We start from the raw sequence: 18,767 nt of genomic DNA on the forward strand, positions 1-18,767 counted from the left end.
TTGTATAATTTCTATTTATACCTCGAGCAATTTTTATTTTCATTACAAATTTTTATTTATTATTATTATTTTTTTCTTTCCTAATATTTTTACCTACATGTATTTCTATATATTTGTAATGTAAAAGTTTCTGTGAATTATGAAACTGTCTATCCTTGTTGTTGTATACTATTATGTACTGTTCAATGTTAATTGTTCAAATTAAAAAAAAAAAAAAAAAAAATTCCGTCAGGCAGATATGATTGTTAATATGTAAATAAGTCCAAACAGTGCACAAAGTTATATGAAATAAAAATTAAAAAAGGAAATAAAAAAATGTTTGGAGAATAATATTTAATACATCTAATTAATACCTATATACAAATACCTATATACAAATAGCCTACCAGAAACTATAAATAAGAATTCACTTAACCTAAAGAAGGGTTAGTTACTGACTGTATTTTTTTTAAAAACAGTTTATTCAATTAAACAAGTCATTTTTCGCGGTGCAATTCTATGAGAACATAAGTGAACTAATGAACAACAATAAACTGTGTGACCATAAAAAAAGCTGAAAAAAGTTTAATGAAACTTTTTTTTCCCAATAATAAAACTAAGCAAACACTTTAGGTTTAATGATACACTCAAAGAAAGAAAGAAACAAGCAAATATATTAAAGCAGATGTAATTAATCAAGTAATTAATCCAAAAACATCTTCTGTCATTTCTAAAACACTGACTGGGTGGAGTACATTTGCTTTTCATCAGTACACAACATCTGTTATTATACTTACACAGACTGAAAAAAAAGAGGATGAGATGATGCATGATATCAGATATGATTTACAAAACTATTAAAAGTCCCATATTGTGCAAAACCATTTGCTTTCCTGTAACTGTGGCATCTAATATTATTCAACTAAAAACTGTGCACTTCAAACATTATTATTCCAAAACTGATAAATGGTTGTGGTGAGGTAATAAGACAAAATCTGATGATGGTTTTCCCTTTTTCTTTGACTTAGGTGTCGTGGAAAAAAAAAAAAAGATCCGAAAATTTAGCTGATTTTGCTGCACTGTGGTTACGTTTTGTATGGTGGTTATATTTGGTTTCATCAGTACACAACATCTGTTATTATACTTATACAGACTGAAAAAAAAGGATGAGATAATGCATGATATCAGATATGATTTACAAAACTATTAAAGGTCCCATATTGTGCAAAACCATTTGCTTTCCTGTAACTGTGGCATCTAATATTATTCAACTAAAACCTGTGCACTTCAAACATTATTATTCCAAAACTGATAAATGGTTGTAGTGAGGTAATAGGACAAAATAATGATGGTTTTCCTTTTTTATTTGACTTAGGTGTCATGGGAAAAAAAAGTTGATCTGAAAACCTTGTTGATTTTGCTGTACTGTAGTTCCGTTTTGTATGGTGGTTATATTTGTTTCATCAGTACACAACATCTGTTCTTATACTTATACAGACTGAAAAAAGAGGATAAGATGATACATGATATCAGATATGATTTACAAAACTATTAAAGGTCCCATATTGTGCAAAACTGTTTGCTTTCCTGTAACTGTGTAACTGTGGCATCCAATATTATTCAGCTAAAAACTGTGCACTTCAAACATTATTATTCCAAAACTGATAAATGGTTGTAGTGAGGTAATAAGACAAAATCTAATGATGGTTTTCCCTTTTTATTTGACTTAGGTGTCATGAAAAAAAAAAGTTGATCTGAAAACCTCGTCGATTTTGTTGTACTGTAGTTATGTTTTGTATGGTGGTTATATTTGGTTCTTGTGTTGAAAAGGGTTCTCAAATTTATTTATTTATTTATATACTTATTCCAAAGCTGCTTTTGACGTAAAGTTACTGTTCTTTTACAAGTTTTTGGAGTATAACATTTAAATTGTAATTTCAAAGTCTTAGCGATAGAGGGCGATAATGAACCGATAAAAACGACTTCCAGCTACAATGAAAGGAGAAGAAGAAGACCCAGTTATCCAACCTGATGTGGTGTCCCTGTTTCGAAGCTGAAGAAAGGAAAGCAGAACCACACAGAACCTGACAGCTGTTAGAAACAGGCTTAATGCAGTAGTCTACACATTTCATAAACCGTGAGTATGTGTTCAACAACAAGCTAGCTCAATCTGGAAGTTAACATGATAAAACAACACTTCAGAATGTCATTGTCTCTGCTTTATCTTCTTTGTTATTGTCATGTAAAGTTTCATTTGACTGGCTAAAAAAAACAAAAACAAACAGTGTTAATAACATAAACCACGATAAATGTTAACGTTTACAAACAGTTGCCATTCAAGTGTCTACGTATTTTTGCCTCAGCCATGTCACTAGAAAGTAAAAGTAATCAGTTTAAGAATAATGGTGTTTGACATGTAACTACAAACAAAGATGTAATGATTTCCAAAGCTCTTTTAATGTCTCCATTTTAACCATGTATCTATAAAAGAATCCAGTCTCTAGATAAACAGTCTAATTTCTTTTCAGTGGTTGTAAACAAATCCCCATCATATCTGAATGAAAGGTTAGAGTTAATGATGCTTCCTGAAAATTGTCACTGTTAATCTGCATTTATTTTGTAGACACAGTCAGACACAGTACCTCATTTTTAGAGTCTGACCAATATGGGATTTTTGGGGCCAATATTGGGTGCTAAAAAAATAGTCGATATCCGACATACTGGCCAATATATGAAATAAGAACATTGATATACACAGGGCATAATAGTCTTATATTACATATTGGTGGACATGTGAATTAACAGTTGCATCTTTGTTGATTTCACAAATATAATTGACACAACTTTAAAACGCTCTATAATAGTCTTATATTAGACTAGTATGTGACCCATTTGGAACCACGGGTTGTAGGTATGGTAGTTTTTATGCTGACGAGAGCAGACTTTGGGGAAAAGATGTGAGTTTATATTTTATAAGTAGTGACAAAAAAATAGTTTGGTAAATAATTCTTTAAAATGTAAGCGACAATTAATTTACAGTATTAATACCCAGGTGCACCTGCAGAATGAAATTTTAAGGTACACAGGAAGCGCAGGGACGGGAGTGGGGGGTGAATAGTTCATAAGACGGAAGGGAATAGTGGTCCGTGATTGTTGGAGCAGGGGGTAGTGGTCTGGGATTGTTGTGTGTGTGTGTGTGTGTGTGTGATTGTCGGTGCGGGGGGTAGCAGTCCATAATTGTTGGAGGTGTGTGTGTGTCCGTAGTGATCCGCCATTGTCGGAGCGGGGATGGGGGTAGTGCTCCGTGATTGTCGGAGCGGGGATAGCGGTCAGTGATTGTCGGAGCATGGGTAGCGACCCATCATTGTCAGAGCAGGGGTAGTGGTCCGTCATTGATGGAGCGGGGGATAGCAGTCCATGATTGTCAAAGTGAAAGTGAAACTGAACACGCTTTACTATTCCTCAAACTCTGTGGGCAGCACAGACACACAAGAGCAGAGTGAAAGAATCTCTGTCCAGAAAAAAAGTTAGTACATCGGTCACATACTCTAATTTTTTCTTGATTGAAGATTGATTGACCTCTGATACACTGCTGTTATACAATAAATATATAGTTTGCCACACATATTGAAGACTGATTAATTTTGTGTGGTAAATGAATGCATGAGTTATTGTTTTTGACTTGTATTCAAATGGGACCTGCTAAGAGTTTGCAAAAATACAAGGATCAATGTGAAGTACAGGCAAATAAATGTACAAATATAGTAGAAGCATAATGGGGTAGGGCTGTGCAATTAATCGAAATTCAATTACGATTTCGATTATTACACGCAACGATTACAAAAATTATGTAATCGAGAAAAAACGATTATTAATTTTGAGTTGTTTTAATTCACACGCACGCAAGCTCCCATGAGCTGCTCTGCCCCGCCCCCCTCTAAGCTACTGCTGCCTGCTAGCCGGCAGGTCCACCCCAAGAGGACAGTTGGACCTAGCGGTCTGGAAAAATGGCAGGAGAATCACAGCAGAGGTGCTTGGTAAACAAAAAACGCAAGTCAAATTCAATTGTATGGAATCACTTTGGGTTTGATGAAGAAGACGAAGAGCAAAAACACATCACGTGCAAAAAGTGTTTGGTAGTTGTGTCTGCACCGATCGCTAACACAACAAACCTTTGTAACCATCTAAAGTTTAACCACCGCCACCTTTATCATAATCTTTATCTTATGAAAAACTAAAACGCATAAAAACAACTTCGTCCGCAATGCAATCTTCAGTCTCCGAATCTCTTTACGCTGCAACTCCCGTATTAACCTAACCCTAACCCGTATAACCCTAACGTGCGTATTCTACAGGGTGTCCCAGAAGTCTGCATACATAGGAAAAATAAACGTTTCTTGACATAAACCATTTTTATTTCTATAATATGCTCTATATGACTGCCATTTTGTCGGGAACACATTTCAATGCATGTCCTCCACTGCTGAAGAACTATAAAGAAGAAATATAAAGAAATACATGTTAGAACCATATGTATTATGTCTCCTATGTATGGAGACTTATGGGACACCCTGTAGATGGCTGATGTATACAGAAGGCCTGAACTGAAACCTCACAGCACGCCACTGAATTTACTATGTTTCATACTACATTGAACATACTTGAATTTATAATTTGCACTTTACGTGAGTTTTTTTTTTTTATTGCTACAGTTCTATGGCAAGTCTATAGCAATTTAATTCCAGTGCACTATTTGTTTACAAAAGGAAACATACTTGAATTTACAGTACACTTATTTGATTTCAAAGATTTTTTTGTTTCGTACAAAAGTGAAAATACTTTGTTTTAGTGGTTAAAAGCTTTATTTATGTTTAAAGAATATATTTTACATTGTTTTGCAAGAAAAAAATAAACAACTTTAAGGTTAACAAATAATCGTTTTTAATAATCGTGATTTCAATTATTGCTAAAATAATCGTGATTTTTTTTTTTTTCTATAATTGAGCAGCCCTATAATGGGGTATTAAATATATACATAATTTAAAGAAAAAGTGCACATTCTAAACTGTACAATTTTTGAATAATGTATTTAATTATCAACTAAAGAGACTTATTCTCTTCCACTTCCAAAAATTTAGAAAATACAAGTAACTAGTAGGTGTTGTCCTTCACCAAACTGCAGCTGTGAGTGACTGAAATGTTGTAATAATATCTTGAACCTACTCTCAGTGATCTACTTGAATGTGTTCCTCAGTCAGTGATTTCTGCTCTGTTGGAATAAAACACATTGTGTGTCCGTAGGCTGCAGCCATGCTGACTTGTGAGATCTGTGGAGAGGAGGTGATGCTGGAGGAGGACATGAAGACTCATCTTCTTCTCAACCACCTTGAAAATGAAATGCATTGCCCGCTCTGCTCCCTGTCTGGTGTGTCCTACGATGAACTCTGCTTCCATATCAGTACTGCACACCCAGAGAACCAGCAGAGTGAACATTCACACTGTGAGGAGGCAGCACCGTCCACAACCAGCTCAGACTGCTCTGTTCCAAAAAACACTGTTCTGACTCTGACAAATGAGCCCCAAGCATCTACCTCTGGTTTAAATAGAGACAGTAATGACACATCTGATGGAGTCTCACCCACTGCTACCTCTAGTGTCACAACTGACACAGTGCAACATGAACAGGTCAGTACAGAAAACAGGGCTTCATCATCTGTGATGGCAGCAAGTCGGACAACAGTGAGCCCTAAATTAAGACAGTCAGTGAAGCACAGCAAAGAGAATGATGACACCTTTAAATCAGAACAAGACAAAGACAAAAGGAAGCGGCTTTGCTCACCAAGAAAAGGTCAGTCAACAGACTTCATACAATATGTTAGAGCAGAATGAACTGTCGATGCTAAATTGTCCTGTTTTTTTTTTTATCCAGAGAAGCTGTTCTCCTGTCCAATGTGTGCATTGATCTGCAGCGACTGTTTCACCCTGCAGGAGCATGTCGAGTTACATCTGGAAGAACAGCGTGCAGCTGAAGGTACTTGACCTGTTCTGTCTGGACACATACTATCTTTGCTGCCACTGTCACATACTGTATTGTTCATGTCATTGTAGCAGCAGACAGGTGCATCACAAAGAACAAAATGAGCTGTTCATTTCGTAGAAGCATAGGTGGGATTTTAGTTATTTGCAAAGGTGGCACATCAAGGTTCAATTCAGTCATGATTTTTTTTCTGTACCAGTGGCACAAGTCATTCACAAACATTTTAACATTATAGCACAAAAGTAGCTCTTGTTTAGAAAAAAAAGTAGCTTTTTTTTTAAAGTTCAGATTTTCATATATAGCATATTTTTCCGATGCGTAATGTTTAGATTAATTTCCATTCACCTGTACAGCTGGAAAATGACAGAAACGTAATTTCACAGCTATTTCCATGTTGTTGTGAGGTTTGACTGCTCTTCTAAGAATGATTTCATCTCTTTGTTCACTTTGCTTTAATGTAAAAAAAATATCTAGAGGTATATAACTTCTAATAATTGGTGCAACACAAAATAGGACAGAAGGAACATATTATTCAAATCACAGTCATCCTGTTTGAAAGATAATTTAACAAAGACCTTTAAAGAAAATCCCCAGTTCACTCTGCAGATAACTAGTCTAACGTGGAATTTGTGAAACATTTTTTCTTGCAGGAGAGAGCAGAAGGTATGAGTGTCCACTGTGCTCAGTCGTTTGCAGCAACAGCTTCTCTCTGCAGGAACATGTGGAGCTACATTTAGACCACGGAGCATCGGTGAAATGTGCAGGTAGGAAATCTAATCAAGTCAATTCACTAACTCTCTCCTCTTGCATATTTACATACAGCTATTCACACTCAGTTATATACACTAATGACAGATGTATTATCTGGTTAAACAACATTATGCTACTGTTGACTGCAGTGTGTAAAATACAGTACATTATAAATAAATCATTGTCAAATATTTTACTGAAAATAAATGTGTAGGCCGAATTTTAAACTTTTTGTGCTCATCCATAACACTTAAAACACATGAGAAGCAGTGAAACAAAATCATAATATTATATGTTAACACCACAGGAGCAAAGCAAAAACAGGAAAAAAAACATGAACGATTAAACTTGTTGGTCATTTTTCATATAATATGCAAAACATTTTACTCTGATATGTATGTGTTTGCTTTGATGATGTAGGGAGTCCTGACTCAGACCTGAAACTGGCCAGGAGGCTTCATGAGGAGGAGGAGCAGAGGAGGAAAGAGGAGGAGGCACAGCAGGAGAGAGAGGAGTTCAAGAAGCTGCAGGTCAGAAGGTTTCCCAGTGAAACACCTTAAAATAAAAAATCAAACCCCATCAGCAGGAGTAAAGAACAGCCTTTTGTAGGCTTCCAGATCCTTCACTTTAGTAAAAACACACGGAGAAGCTACATTATCAGCTGCACTGTTTTGGGAAAGTGAAGCAGAAATTATGAAGTATTAGCAGCAAGTGTCAAAGCTCAAGGCATTTTAGTTATATGTCTTGTCTGCACTTTTGCATATATTTTTCTAAACAGATGTTTTGAACTTCAAAAAATAATCTTTCTGTATGACATTTGTTTTGCTAAATATCTCTCAGCATATCAAGATGCAAAAATTGTTAAACATGCTTGAAGTCTACACCAACAATGTGTTAGATACCATACTAATAACATTCTGAGCATACTTACTGAGTTTAATATCCTGGCAGTTGTGCAAATATTGCAAACACAGAGGCTTTTGTGTGCAGCCAGATTAAGTTGTAAACCTCTAATTGCCAATGCTAATCACATACAAAGAATCTGGTATATGTCGACCAATGATGTCTGGGTTTCTGGCACATGGTCATTACATAAAGCAGCAATGGGCATGTGCGTAGGGTTACACAGGAACAGTGTGTTTACAAAAAAACTCAGTTTTGGTGCCCTAAAATATGCTGTATGTGTGCATGAGAGGCCAAGACATCGAGGAAGATGTTTATTTTGCAAGATGTGATGTGTATTAATTTAGACAGTGCCTCACACTGTTGTCCTATAGGGGACTTATTTTTGTGTTAGTGGTATAGATACTTATGGGTAGTTTAATCTTTAAAACAGAACACTGGAGCCTTTCTTTGTAGAGTTTGCATGTTCATCTGATGTCATGCAGGTTTCCTCTGCACAGCTCCTACTATTATTAAAAAGAAGGAAACTTGTATGCTAGATCTAAACCTATATCTAGATTTGGCCCCTGGCACTTCTAGTGGCAGCTCACTGTTCCTTGTACATAGCAAATATATAGAGGTTAAATATCCCTAGAGACAATAAACTGAACTTAACCCCTTTTCTTGACTTAACTGTGATTTACAAGTTGACAAAGATACGTTTCTATATAATTTCTAGTTGCCATAGCTGTCAGAGGAATGTTGTATAGTACAGAATGGAAGCATGAAATGAAAAAGACACCATATGTGGCCTCCTGTAAACTGCAGGCCTGCCTAAAAACAAAAGCTCATTTATTCCAAATGAAAATTACGCTTTTCACATGTTGTAACTACATGAAATACTGAGAATGTACATTACAGTCTTGCAATCATACAGGTCAAAGCTTAAGAGTTCAATGTTGATGTCTGGAACAGTCAAGTGACTAAATAATCTTAGCTCAAGGTCCATTCACTGCTGTCTTTCACTGCCTCCACTGCAAAGAGGGATTTCAAGGTAATAAAAAAAGCCTCGTTTCTGAGAAATGAGCCTTATTTTTTCCTAAAAAGAAAATCTTATTAAGCGTGCTTTTCATTAGGAAAGAAATTTGATTCTAAGAGAATATTACATACTTTGTCTTAATGAAATATCCCAGCTAATAGTGAGCTACATTTAACCAGTAACAGGCTAAATCAATGGTGTGTATACAGCCTCGGAAATAAATGGTTATTGTTCCACTGTGACTAACTAAAAAGAGAAGGCAACATTTGTCATGAATGTGACTTGAAAAACATTAGGATTTTCTTGTGTCTGAATTCGAGGCAAAATCCTTGATATGCAATCAAGAAATGTTTGCTTTAAAAATTGAATGAAGAAATCAGCCATATTTAAATTAATTACTGCAAAAATCCAAGAAGCAGTATCTGATTTTGGAAGTGATCTATAAACCATCCTTAACAACAGAATATCAAATTGTCATGTTGAAAAGCTTCTATTGACCTAAGTTGTAAAATCCCAGGAGAGAAACAAGATTAATTTCATTCTTTTAAGAGTGATGCCACATGGACAAATTCCTATTTATGAATATTAAGTCTGTCTTAACTGTTTTGGTTGCTTCGTTTTAAGTTTGCTCTTTCTGTTGCCATGCATTTTTAAGAAATCCAGTAAAGTAGTAATTGCTTACCCCTTTTTTTACATTTCTTTGCTCAGACAAATTAATTCTGTTCAAGAATATTTGCTGTCTTTCCAGTTGGAGATGAGTGTTTTCAGATTTAGACAGTGAAAATTTGCTAAAAGTTGAAAATTGGCATTTGTGTGGGGTGTAAGTTAAGGCTATTTTTGTCATTTTCAAACCACTAAAGTTGAGAGCTATACACTGTCTGAAGCTTGTGATTTCTGTCTGTGTACATGTGATACACTATATACTTCTGTAATTCACAGAACCTGAGAGATATCTTTGATGTGTGGTTATTGTGCAGAGGCAGTTTGGGCTGGATGGCAGCGGGGGCTACCGCAGGCAGATGGAAAGGACTATGGAGCGGGCTGTGGCCAGAGGTCTGATGAATCCAGCAGAGTTTCACTCTCAGAGGGCGGAGATGATGGAGTCTCTGGCATCAGGGGTCGATGATGGCAGGACCAGAGCACAGGGTATGGTAGTGTAGTGCAACTCTGTAGAAGCACACCCAGGGTTTCCCTTCTGTTAAAAGACTTTTTCTCGATCACTTATGTCATAGGAGTTCAGACACAGGCCAAACACTTGCTGATTGTCAGGAATCATTGTACATCACAGCCATACAGGTAAATGAAATTGTCTCCTTGGTAGCTCAGCATTCAGCAAAAGCAGCAAAACAAGTATCTTCTTTAAAGCCAGTTTGAGGCTGTGGAGGATGAAAGTACCAGTGTGTACATTGTCAAAACCTAGAGTCTGTGCAAATCGGAGTAATTTCCTTGAACTCCGTCAAGTGTTGGAAGGAAATAAGCAAACAAGTTCTGACAGATGTTCAGTTATGTAAGCTGAATAGGTTACTTCCTTTTAAATACCTGAGAATTATTCACCTTTTAGCTGATCAGAGGAAAGATAAACAGAACGCATGTGGAAAGCAGTAATGTATCCTGAGAACAAAACAAGGGGTGGTCTAGGATTCACTCAGCACCCTGAACAGGTATGTGTCCACTGAAGATGAGGCTGACATGTTCTGCAAACAGCATCATATTGAAAAGACATTTTAAAGATGTGAAATTTTCAAAAACCCAACCAAGATGCATTATAAGTGCTTTGTATGTTTAGTCCTTCCTGAGCGCACTTGAATGACATTTATCCTTTGCTGCTTTTTTCATCCATGAGGACATACAGCATCTACAGGTCACATAATTTAGTAGGAATTCATAAACATATGTTTGAAGATCCAGTCGTCACTACGGTGTATGTCATATTAAACAGCCAATAAAAACGAATAAAATTGTCGAAGCTGTAAAATCTTTTTAATTCACAGCACCTCAACGTGTGTTGTGTAAAGGCAAAAAAACAAACACTCCTTCTGAAAGTCTAATGTTTGAGTGGCACAGTGAAATACATTGGTAAAAATGATAAAACCAGGCCTCTTCAGTTTGAAATGAAATGTGTGTTTTATTATAGGCTATAGATGAGCTCATGTATTTTCATATTAATAAGGCTAAACCTGATCAGAAGTCATCAATCTAGAGACGCATTCTAGCTTCACATCTGAAAAGATGGTCTTAGAGCTAGACACCTGTCTTAAACAAGAAATTGATATATCATGTCGTCTTTATCAATGCACAGATTTCTTTAATTTTTCTAAATATTGTAATACAGTATATAGGTACAAAATTATACAAAATGTTTTAAAGGGGTCATATTTTGCTAAACTCACTTTTATTAGTCTTTAGTACATTTACTTGTGTATTTGGAGTCTAATAGTTCAAAAAGTTTGAATTTGAACTCTCCAGGTGCTACCAAGCTGTCTTTATATTCATTCCGGCAAAAATCAAGTGAATTTCTACAACCTGTTTTAATTCTTTCTTAATTTGTTACGTTTTATAACTAGTTACGTCCTGACATTTGCACATATAAGGTCAAGACTTCCAACAAACATTTCTCAGAATACGACATAACTGTTTGTCAGCAGCAGCGGTTGTAGTCCACACTGAAAATATGTCCAAACTTCGAGCCGATTACCTAAAATGTTCAGCTGTTGGTTGTACAGGGTTATTCAAAAAGAATGAACCGATTTCATGACGCATTGCTTCAGTTCCCAAGCATCATCATGGAATGAGTCAGTGACCAGTTGAAAGAGGAGTTTTCTAAGTTTATGTTCCACCGCTACCCACTAACCTCAATGACCTTAAACATCAAATAACAACAGCGATCAACTCAGTGGATCATGATATGCTGGTACGCATCTGGGAGGAATCCTCTTATCACATTGATGTTGTCCATGCTGCTGGTGGTGGCCACATTGAACACTTGTAAGACAGGAAATAAAAGTTGATTATGAGTAGAATACTTGTGACTTGGCTGGAGTTTTCTATTGTTTTTCCTTATTAAAATATTGCGAAATGAAATCAGTTCATTCTTTTTGAATAACCCTGTATTAACGAACACAAGTGGCTGAGTGGGACAGAAAGTACGGTCAACAACCTGGAGGGGGTGGGGCATGAAGTGGCTCATTTGCATTTAAAGGGCCAGCGCTCAAAACAACCTTTCTGGTGTCATTACTCAGAAAAAAGGGTTGAAGATGGACCTGTGGAGTTGAATTAATGAATTCAGACTCAAGCATAGCTTTTACAGTTTATGTAGACCACGGGGAAATGTTTTAAAATGCATAATTCCATTTAAAAAAGCAAAATATTACTCTAATCAAATAACAACAAAAACCCATTGCAGTGCTTAAGTCCTTCCAGATAGAAAAAAACTTTTACCTTCACTGTTTGTTTTACTTTGACTGGGGTTTAGGATTTCGATATTAGCTCACACAGATGGAGATCAACTGGTATTATTAAAAAAAAAAAAAAAAATAGTTGGTCATGTGTCAGTAAAGCCTCAGCATGTTCCTGCACACCTTTCAGATTCCAGCTTTTGTTTGTTCTCTCTTTCATTTTATGTCCAGAACCAGCTCTTCAACATTCCATCAACTTAACAAAATGTTCTTAATGTTAATCTCTGCTCTAGGTTATTGTTTGCATGTGTGGAAAGTCTTTATATGTACAGAATGTAACAATTCATCGAAAGGCATGCGCTTTATTTAGATGCTGAAATAATAACAGCTTAATTAGCTCGGCTTGCAGATAAAACATGCTGATTTTATTCACAATAATAATAATAGTAATAAAACTGGAGTAACGGGGTGTATTAAAACCTTAAAAGTGCACGTTGTGCCTGCAGGGCAGCTGTTTTTTGGGGATTAAAATTTCTGTGCCACATTGTTCTTATGGTTGTTGCAGCAAATATTAACATGTCACCGAAATCTTAGCCTCCCAGTAACTGTCAAAAGTGCACATTCCTCTTGGATAACTGTAATGTTAGCAGAAAGCCTCCTCACAAAGGAGGAACTTACTGTACATTTGAGTAACTGTGGTAATTTATACAGAGGGTTGTCACTTTTTTTTAATGAGATGATGTTTTGTTTACTATAATAGGATGACAGTCCTTCATTCCAAACATAAATTCAAGGCTCATACCACAGCAGATGGGTGTGAATCACATTTGATATAATGTATTCTCTCTACCTTTCTCTACTTCTTACAAATCAGAGCTCACCTCATAATACCTGGAAAATCCAACAGTTTCAATACACTGAAACAAACCAAAAAAATTACTAAAAGAAGTCAATTACTCAAATAAAAATAAGTCTATTTAGGAAATTAAAAATATTTAAACTTGAATGATGTGATACCTAAAATGGGGAGGCTGTCATTTATTTAGTGGAAGGTAACTAATGCAAATGAATAAAGACTTAAACCTGCACCTGAAAATTTAATACAGTAGATCAGAAAATACCATTATTAATGTGGACAGGGCATAAGTCACATTATTTTTTCAGTTCTATTGCTAATGCTAGTGTGTGTGTTTTTAGGATTTGTAAAATGCAGAGACCTAATTTCCCTTTGAGATAATAAAGTGAATTGACCTTTAAACCCATTTCTTTTTTGTCGTTTGGCCATTATGACGTTTAAAAGCCTTATATTATAATTATTGTCTGGAATCTCAATATTATAATAATTATGTAACAGTTATGAGAAGTGTATGTCAAACTCAATATTTAAATAAAGTTTTGAAACCTGTTCAGAATAGTTTTAATGAAAATGGTGAACATAGTTGCCATTCATTAAGGTGTGCCCTTTAATTGTACTGTAATGTTAAGTGGATTAGTCACTGCTGCAGTTGTTGGACTAATTTTTGCTGTGTCATTCTGTGTTGCTAAAGGTGTTTCCTCTCTGTGCAGGTGTACTTCGAGCCTTGTATGAGTATTACCAGACTGAAGCCAGAGACTGTGTCCATGTGTGGCTCAGCTCAGAAACAGATCATTACTGCTCCTCAGCAGGAGACAAAGGCTGGGGTTGTGGATACAGAAACTTCCAGATGCTGTTGTCTTCTCTACTCAAAGCAGAGGCGTACGCTCCAGTCTTCTCAGGTGCACCATCACACACATATATCTGACCTCCGTTCTTTCTCAACAGTGCGAACGGCACAAATCACGTGGAATCTGATCTTTTCAGTATAGATTTGAGCCACATCCATGTAGTCATATATCAGATATAGTCTGAACTCAATTGTCAGTCTAAACTGAAAATAATCACACTGGAAGAGCTGTAAAGTATAGGTATTATAAAGTCTCAGTATGAAGTCTGTTAACTTCCTTAAACAGGCACTGTTCAATCCTACGTTGGCAACCGTAACCAGGCACCAGAGGCTTGGCAAGCTTTCAGAACAAAGTGTGTGAACGCACCTCATAGATGTAAATGTTTATACATTTTACACTACATTTAACTCTTAATGTGCTGCAAATGATTAATCTCTGCTATTTAGCAACTACAAACATTACATCACCATTTTTGTCATTGGTAAAAGTCACAATTCAACAGAATGTAGCCACAAATACCCATAAGGACACTTTGACATTACACCGTTACACACATAGTCATTCAATTATTTAATCTTTTATAGAAATATTAATATTATCCATAAGAGAACCTCTGTTCTGTATTTTAGCTTTAGTGGAGGATGGCGAACCTAATTTTTAATCAATTCAAAGTTGGTGGATTTCCAAGAGTTTTCATCAACTTTTTCCTGTTTAAAATGATCGTTATCAGCCTCGAAAATCCCCTTTCAGTTGCCTGCTATTGGGTAATGTCAGAGAATTTTAGGACAGTTCTCATAACAAATCAGGAAACATTGAACAGACCACAGACTTCGAATAGATAACAGTGTGTACAGATAGAAATTTGTAGATAGCAAAATGTGTAGAAAATTTATTTAAACCCATCATAACAAAGGGTTTTGCATCATTTTCCAGCTCCTCAGTTCTCGATTTCTTTTCATGATTTTTTACACAATAAATCAAAAATCACAACAATATCCGATATTTGTTGAGCGCTGTAACACTAATGAAATGCAATCACAGGTATGTCTTATTAGGGCATGTAACACATAAAATACATAAATGCCAAATAATCCAAGACCAAGTATCTGTTTAAAATTATAGTTTTAAAGGCAGTCCAACTAACACTACTTTGCATTGTCTTCCTCTCCCTCATCACACCTTATTGTCATTTTTCTGCGTCACATAATGAAATCCCAGAATTGTTAAAAGAACTGGCAAAATTAGAACCATAATATTCTGATAGATTGGGCAATTTGTAACCGTTCTCGATTCCCCATCCCAAAATGTGTCGGAGGTTTTTTTTAAAGAGGACAAAGAAATATCAGTTTTCTGCCTCAGTGTAAATGACTCATTGTTGACTTCTCCTCATAAAATGTAACCACATCCTGCAAAGCTGATATGTGGCCGTGGGATAGTGACAAAATGTCCCCGTATAGAAAATAATACTCCACCCCATCCTTTATTTTTTTGTAAGTGAGGACAAGAGCTTGTGCTAGTTCGTTAAAAATCTCATATGACCTGCAGAAATCAGGTGTGTTGCCTGCTTTGACCTTTTTTTGTTTTTTTTTTTGTTTTTTTATGACTGCAATTTTGGTTTTGGTTTTGACAGCCCTGGCAGAGAGGCCGGGACTGATTACACTTTTGATTACACAGTATATGCTGGTTTTCAGTGTGTTGAGGATGGCAGTTTCCAGGTTTCTCAAAGCACATAATGTCTTGTCCTTGGGCTGTGTTCTGGTGCAGTGACAGTGAATGTTTGTTTAAGAGATTAGAATCTGTATACAGGTGAGTCAGGACCAAAATAAAACATGACTTGGCTAGAAAAGCTGAAAAGCCTTCAGCAATGAACCGTCACAACAAGACATCACCCTGTATAACACTTCTACCATTTAAGTAGTAGAAATGTCATTTATGGTTCATATGTGTGTAGCATCTGTACGGTTCTGGAGGCAGGGTTCCTGCAGGGTCTTAAAAAGTCTTAAACGTCTGCATTTAATACCTTAAAATAGTCTTTAAAAGGTATTAAATTTGATATGGTAGGTCTTAAGTTATGTTTCCATAAGCCTGTTTGCTGTATTGTGTTTGAATGTGTCTGTTAAATGTCCAAGCTGCAAAGAAAGTAATGTTAGTCAACACAGTTCCACCTGTTCCAACCCGGCAATTTATAATGAAATTAGGAACCAGTTATTGGTAACTTTGAAGCCCCCAGTGAGAAATGACTTGGAATGGTGGGAATCAGGGCACTGGAGTAAATAAATCCATCTTCCTAAATTCTAGGAGTCATGAATTTTTGCAAGTATAGCTGTGAAATCAGTTTTAAATTCAGTTCTAAGTAGTCTTAAAAAGGACTTAAAAGTCTTAAATTTAACTTATAGAAACCTGTAGGAACCCTGTGAAGGATTTAAGCTTGTGCAAAAATTGAGGCGGGTTTGTGATCCACAAAGTATGGATGCCTGTTTCACTCATTTGAAGAATAAAAGGAAGTCACATAGTTTATCATAACAAAGACAAAGCTTCTCAGTGTTAAAGTTCGCCATCATTCTGAGATGCTATGTTAAAATTATAAATTATATTGTCATAACAAAGGCCTGTTCTATACCATTTTATAAAAATTATTCAGACTCACTAAAGGAAATTCAGTCATCCAGAAGAAAATTGAATAAAAAAACAAGAAAAGCACTCAGAGAGCACAGACCTCCACCAAGACAGATCTGTTCCCCTTCCCGATCACCACCAAAATTTAATCCTTTCTTCCTTGTGCCACTATCAACATTTCCTGGAAATTTCATGAAAATCCATCCATAACTTTTTGAGTTATCCTGCTAACAAACAAACACACAAAGCAAAGCGATCACAATACCTCCTGGCGGAGGTAATAAATACATTTAAGAGGCTTGCTTAGCACAGATGACAGAAACTTTTAAGAGGGTCTTTAACAATAGTAAAGTGGTGACAGATGTATAATTTTTCTTGAACACATTTGTTCAGTTTGTTCCAATTTCCTTAATGCTCTCCTGTTGCAGGGAAGACAGTTCCGAGCATCCCTCGGGTGCAGAGCATGATTGAAGAAGCTTGGAATGAAGGACTGGATCCACGAGGCGCGTCCCACTTTAACCAGCGACTCCAGGGAACACGAGCCTGGATCGGAGCCACTGAGATCTACAGCCTGCTCACCTCGCTGGGAATCAGGTCAGGAGGACCATCAATTGCAGTGAAGTTTACTGTGTGGGCTGAAGTCAGCATTACTATTATTATTATTATTATTATTATTAGTAGTAGTAGTAGTAGTAGTAGTAGTAGTAGTAGTAGTAGTAGTGGTATTTGGACTTGAACATTTTACACATGGTTGGTCTGTACCATATCTTGGTCCTCCTTGAAGAAGATCTTCATCTGTATTTTTGAAAGTTTCAAATGATTTTTCACCATTTTTTTTTTTTTTTTTAGATTTTTGTCATTTTCTCAGATATGAAGCAGATTTTGCTCTTAACATAATCACACGTGCCGCACAACATCTATCAACTTGATCTTGCAGGTCTGGAATATATTCTCAAACTGTATTTTAATTTGTAAATGTGCAATGTTTCACCTGCATTTGCTTATTTTGATGTGTACACAGTCAAGTGCAAGATTTTTTCAGGGGGATGGGAATCAGCAGTGTCCCTGTTAACCTTTTTATTTTATTATGAATGATTAGGCACACTAAATAGTCTGTATTGCTCCAAAGAACAGAAAAAAAATAAAACATAGATCACATTAACATGTCTACAACCCATACATGAATCCAAACAGTGCTGTTGCATAAATTTGTTCAAAGATGGCGTGGCAGATGGGGAAGAAACTGGAACTAAACAGCGCCTAGGTCATCTGAAAAGCTAGAGTAAGCCTAGTAATGTTTACACTAACATGATGAAAAGGTAAAGTTTTTTTTTTTTGTAAACGTCATAAGATAATAAATTTGGTGGCCCTGTTAGTATAACTTCTGAACCATTACATATAGTGTTATGTATGTATATTGTGCATACAGTGGTGCTGTGTCTTATGGGAAAAAAAACATTTAATCCAACTTGCTTGCTCACTGTCAGTCATGCAGCAGACAACAAGTCCTGTATTGACCCTACAATTTTACTAACACAGCACTACTGTACTAAAAGAGCAACAGTGAACTGGGTAGAGGATGAATAAAATCAGAAATTAAAAAAAACAACTGTAACTTGTATAAGATTTCTTCGGTGAAGTTGGAGAAACTCGAACCAGCATCTCACAGTCATTGCTGGTTCTAATAATCTGCAATGTAAACATTCAGTTTACATTACAGCTGCTAAATGATCCTTGCACTATTTATGTTTTCAGTGCCCGTATCATTGACTTCCACCAGCCCACGGGCCCTGGTGACACCCATCCCAGACTGTTTGAGTGGGTGAAACAATACTACTGCCAGTCTACTAGAAGCAACAGAATCCCCCCCAGACTCATCCAGACCTCCTTACCTCCACTCTACCTCCAGCACCAAGGTATGTAACAGCCTTTTTAACTCCTCATAGCCAATTTGCAAAACAGATGAAGCCTTCTTTTGTAGGTCCTGCAGAATGAATATTGAACTGGATCGGTGACAAATCTACTTTGAATATTTAAAGAGATTTTTTTATTCTATGATGATGACTATGATGGAAACAAAAGTCTACTGAAGGTAAAAGTAAGCTTCAGGTGACTCCTCTACAGTCAATATAAACCTCAGCTATATGTGTAGGTGAGTTACAACAAAACTTTAATTAGTATTCTAGTTTTGTCAGGGTTCTGTACTACAACTTTCTGTTGTTTTTATCTGACAACACACAGTATTTTTGCATCATTTTGGGCCTGTATTGGAGTAACTGTCCACCTACTATATATATCTGTAATACTACAATGTTGCATTAATTACATAGACTGTGACTGTTAAGTTAGTTACCTGTTAACATAA

At 36.1% G+C, this 18,767-nt stretch overlaps 1 protein-coding gene across 1 annotated transcript in view; it reads left to right on the forward strand.

Moving 5' to 3' along the window:
• Window positions 1-1,987: 1,987 nt before the first annotated feature.
• The window catches only part of zufsp (zinc finger containing ubiquitin peptidase 1), a 32,405-nt gene continuing 15,625 nt past the window's right edge, over window positions 1,988-18,767 (forward strand). Inside the window, exons 1-9 of the mRNA XM_030156967.1 lie at window positions 1,988-2,116; window positions 5,281-5,827; window positions 5,909-6,010; window positions 6,667-6,780; window positions 7,187-7,296; window positions 9,665-9,833; window positions 13,649-13,837; window positions 16,831-16,996; window positions 18,158-18,318. Coding sequence (XP_030012827.1) covers window positions 5,290-5,827; window positions 5,909-6,010; window positions 6,667-6,780; window positions 7,187-7,296; window positions 9,665-9,833; window positions 13,649-13,837; window positions 16,831-16,996; window positions 18,158-18,318 — 1,549 coding nt within the window. The 5' untranslated portion in view covers window positions 1,988-2,116; window positions 5,281-5,289. The remainder of the gene's footprint in view (window positions 2,117-5,280; window positions 5,828-5,908; window positions 6,011-6,666; window positions 6,781-7,186; window positions 7,297-9,664; window positions 9,834-13,648; window positions 13,838-16,830; window positions 16,997-18,157; window positions 18,319-18,767) is intronic.

This window comes from Sphaeramia orbicularis, chromosome 16 (genome assembly GCF_902148855.1).
Source record: "Sphaeramia orbicularis chromosome 16, fSphaOr1.1, whole genome shotgun sequence".
Classification (NCBI taxonomy): Eukaryota; Metazoa; Chordata; class Actinopteri; order Kurtiformes; family Apogonidae; genus Sphaeramia; species Sphaeramia orbicularis.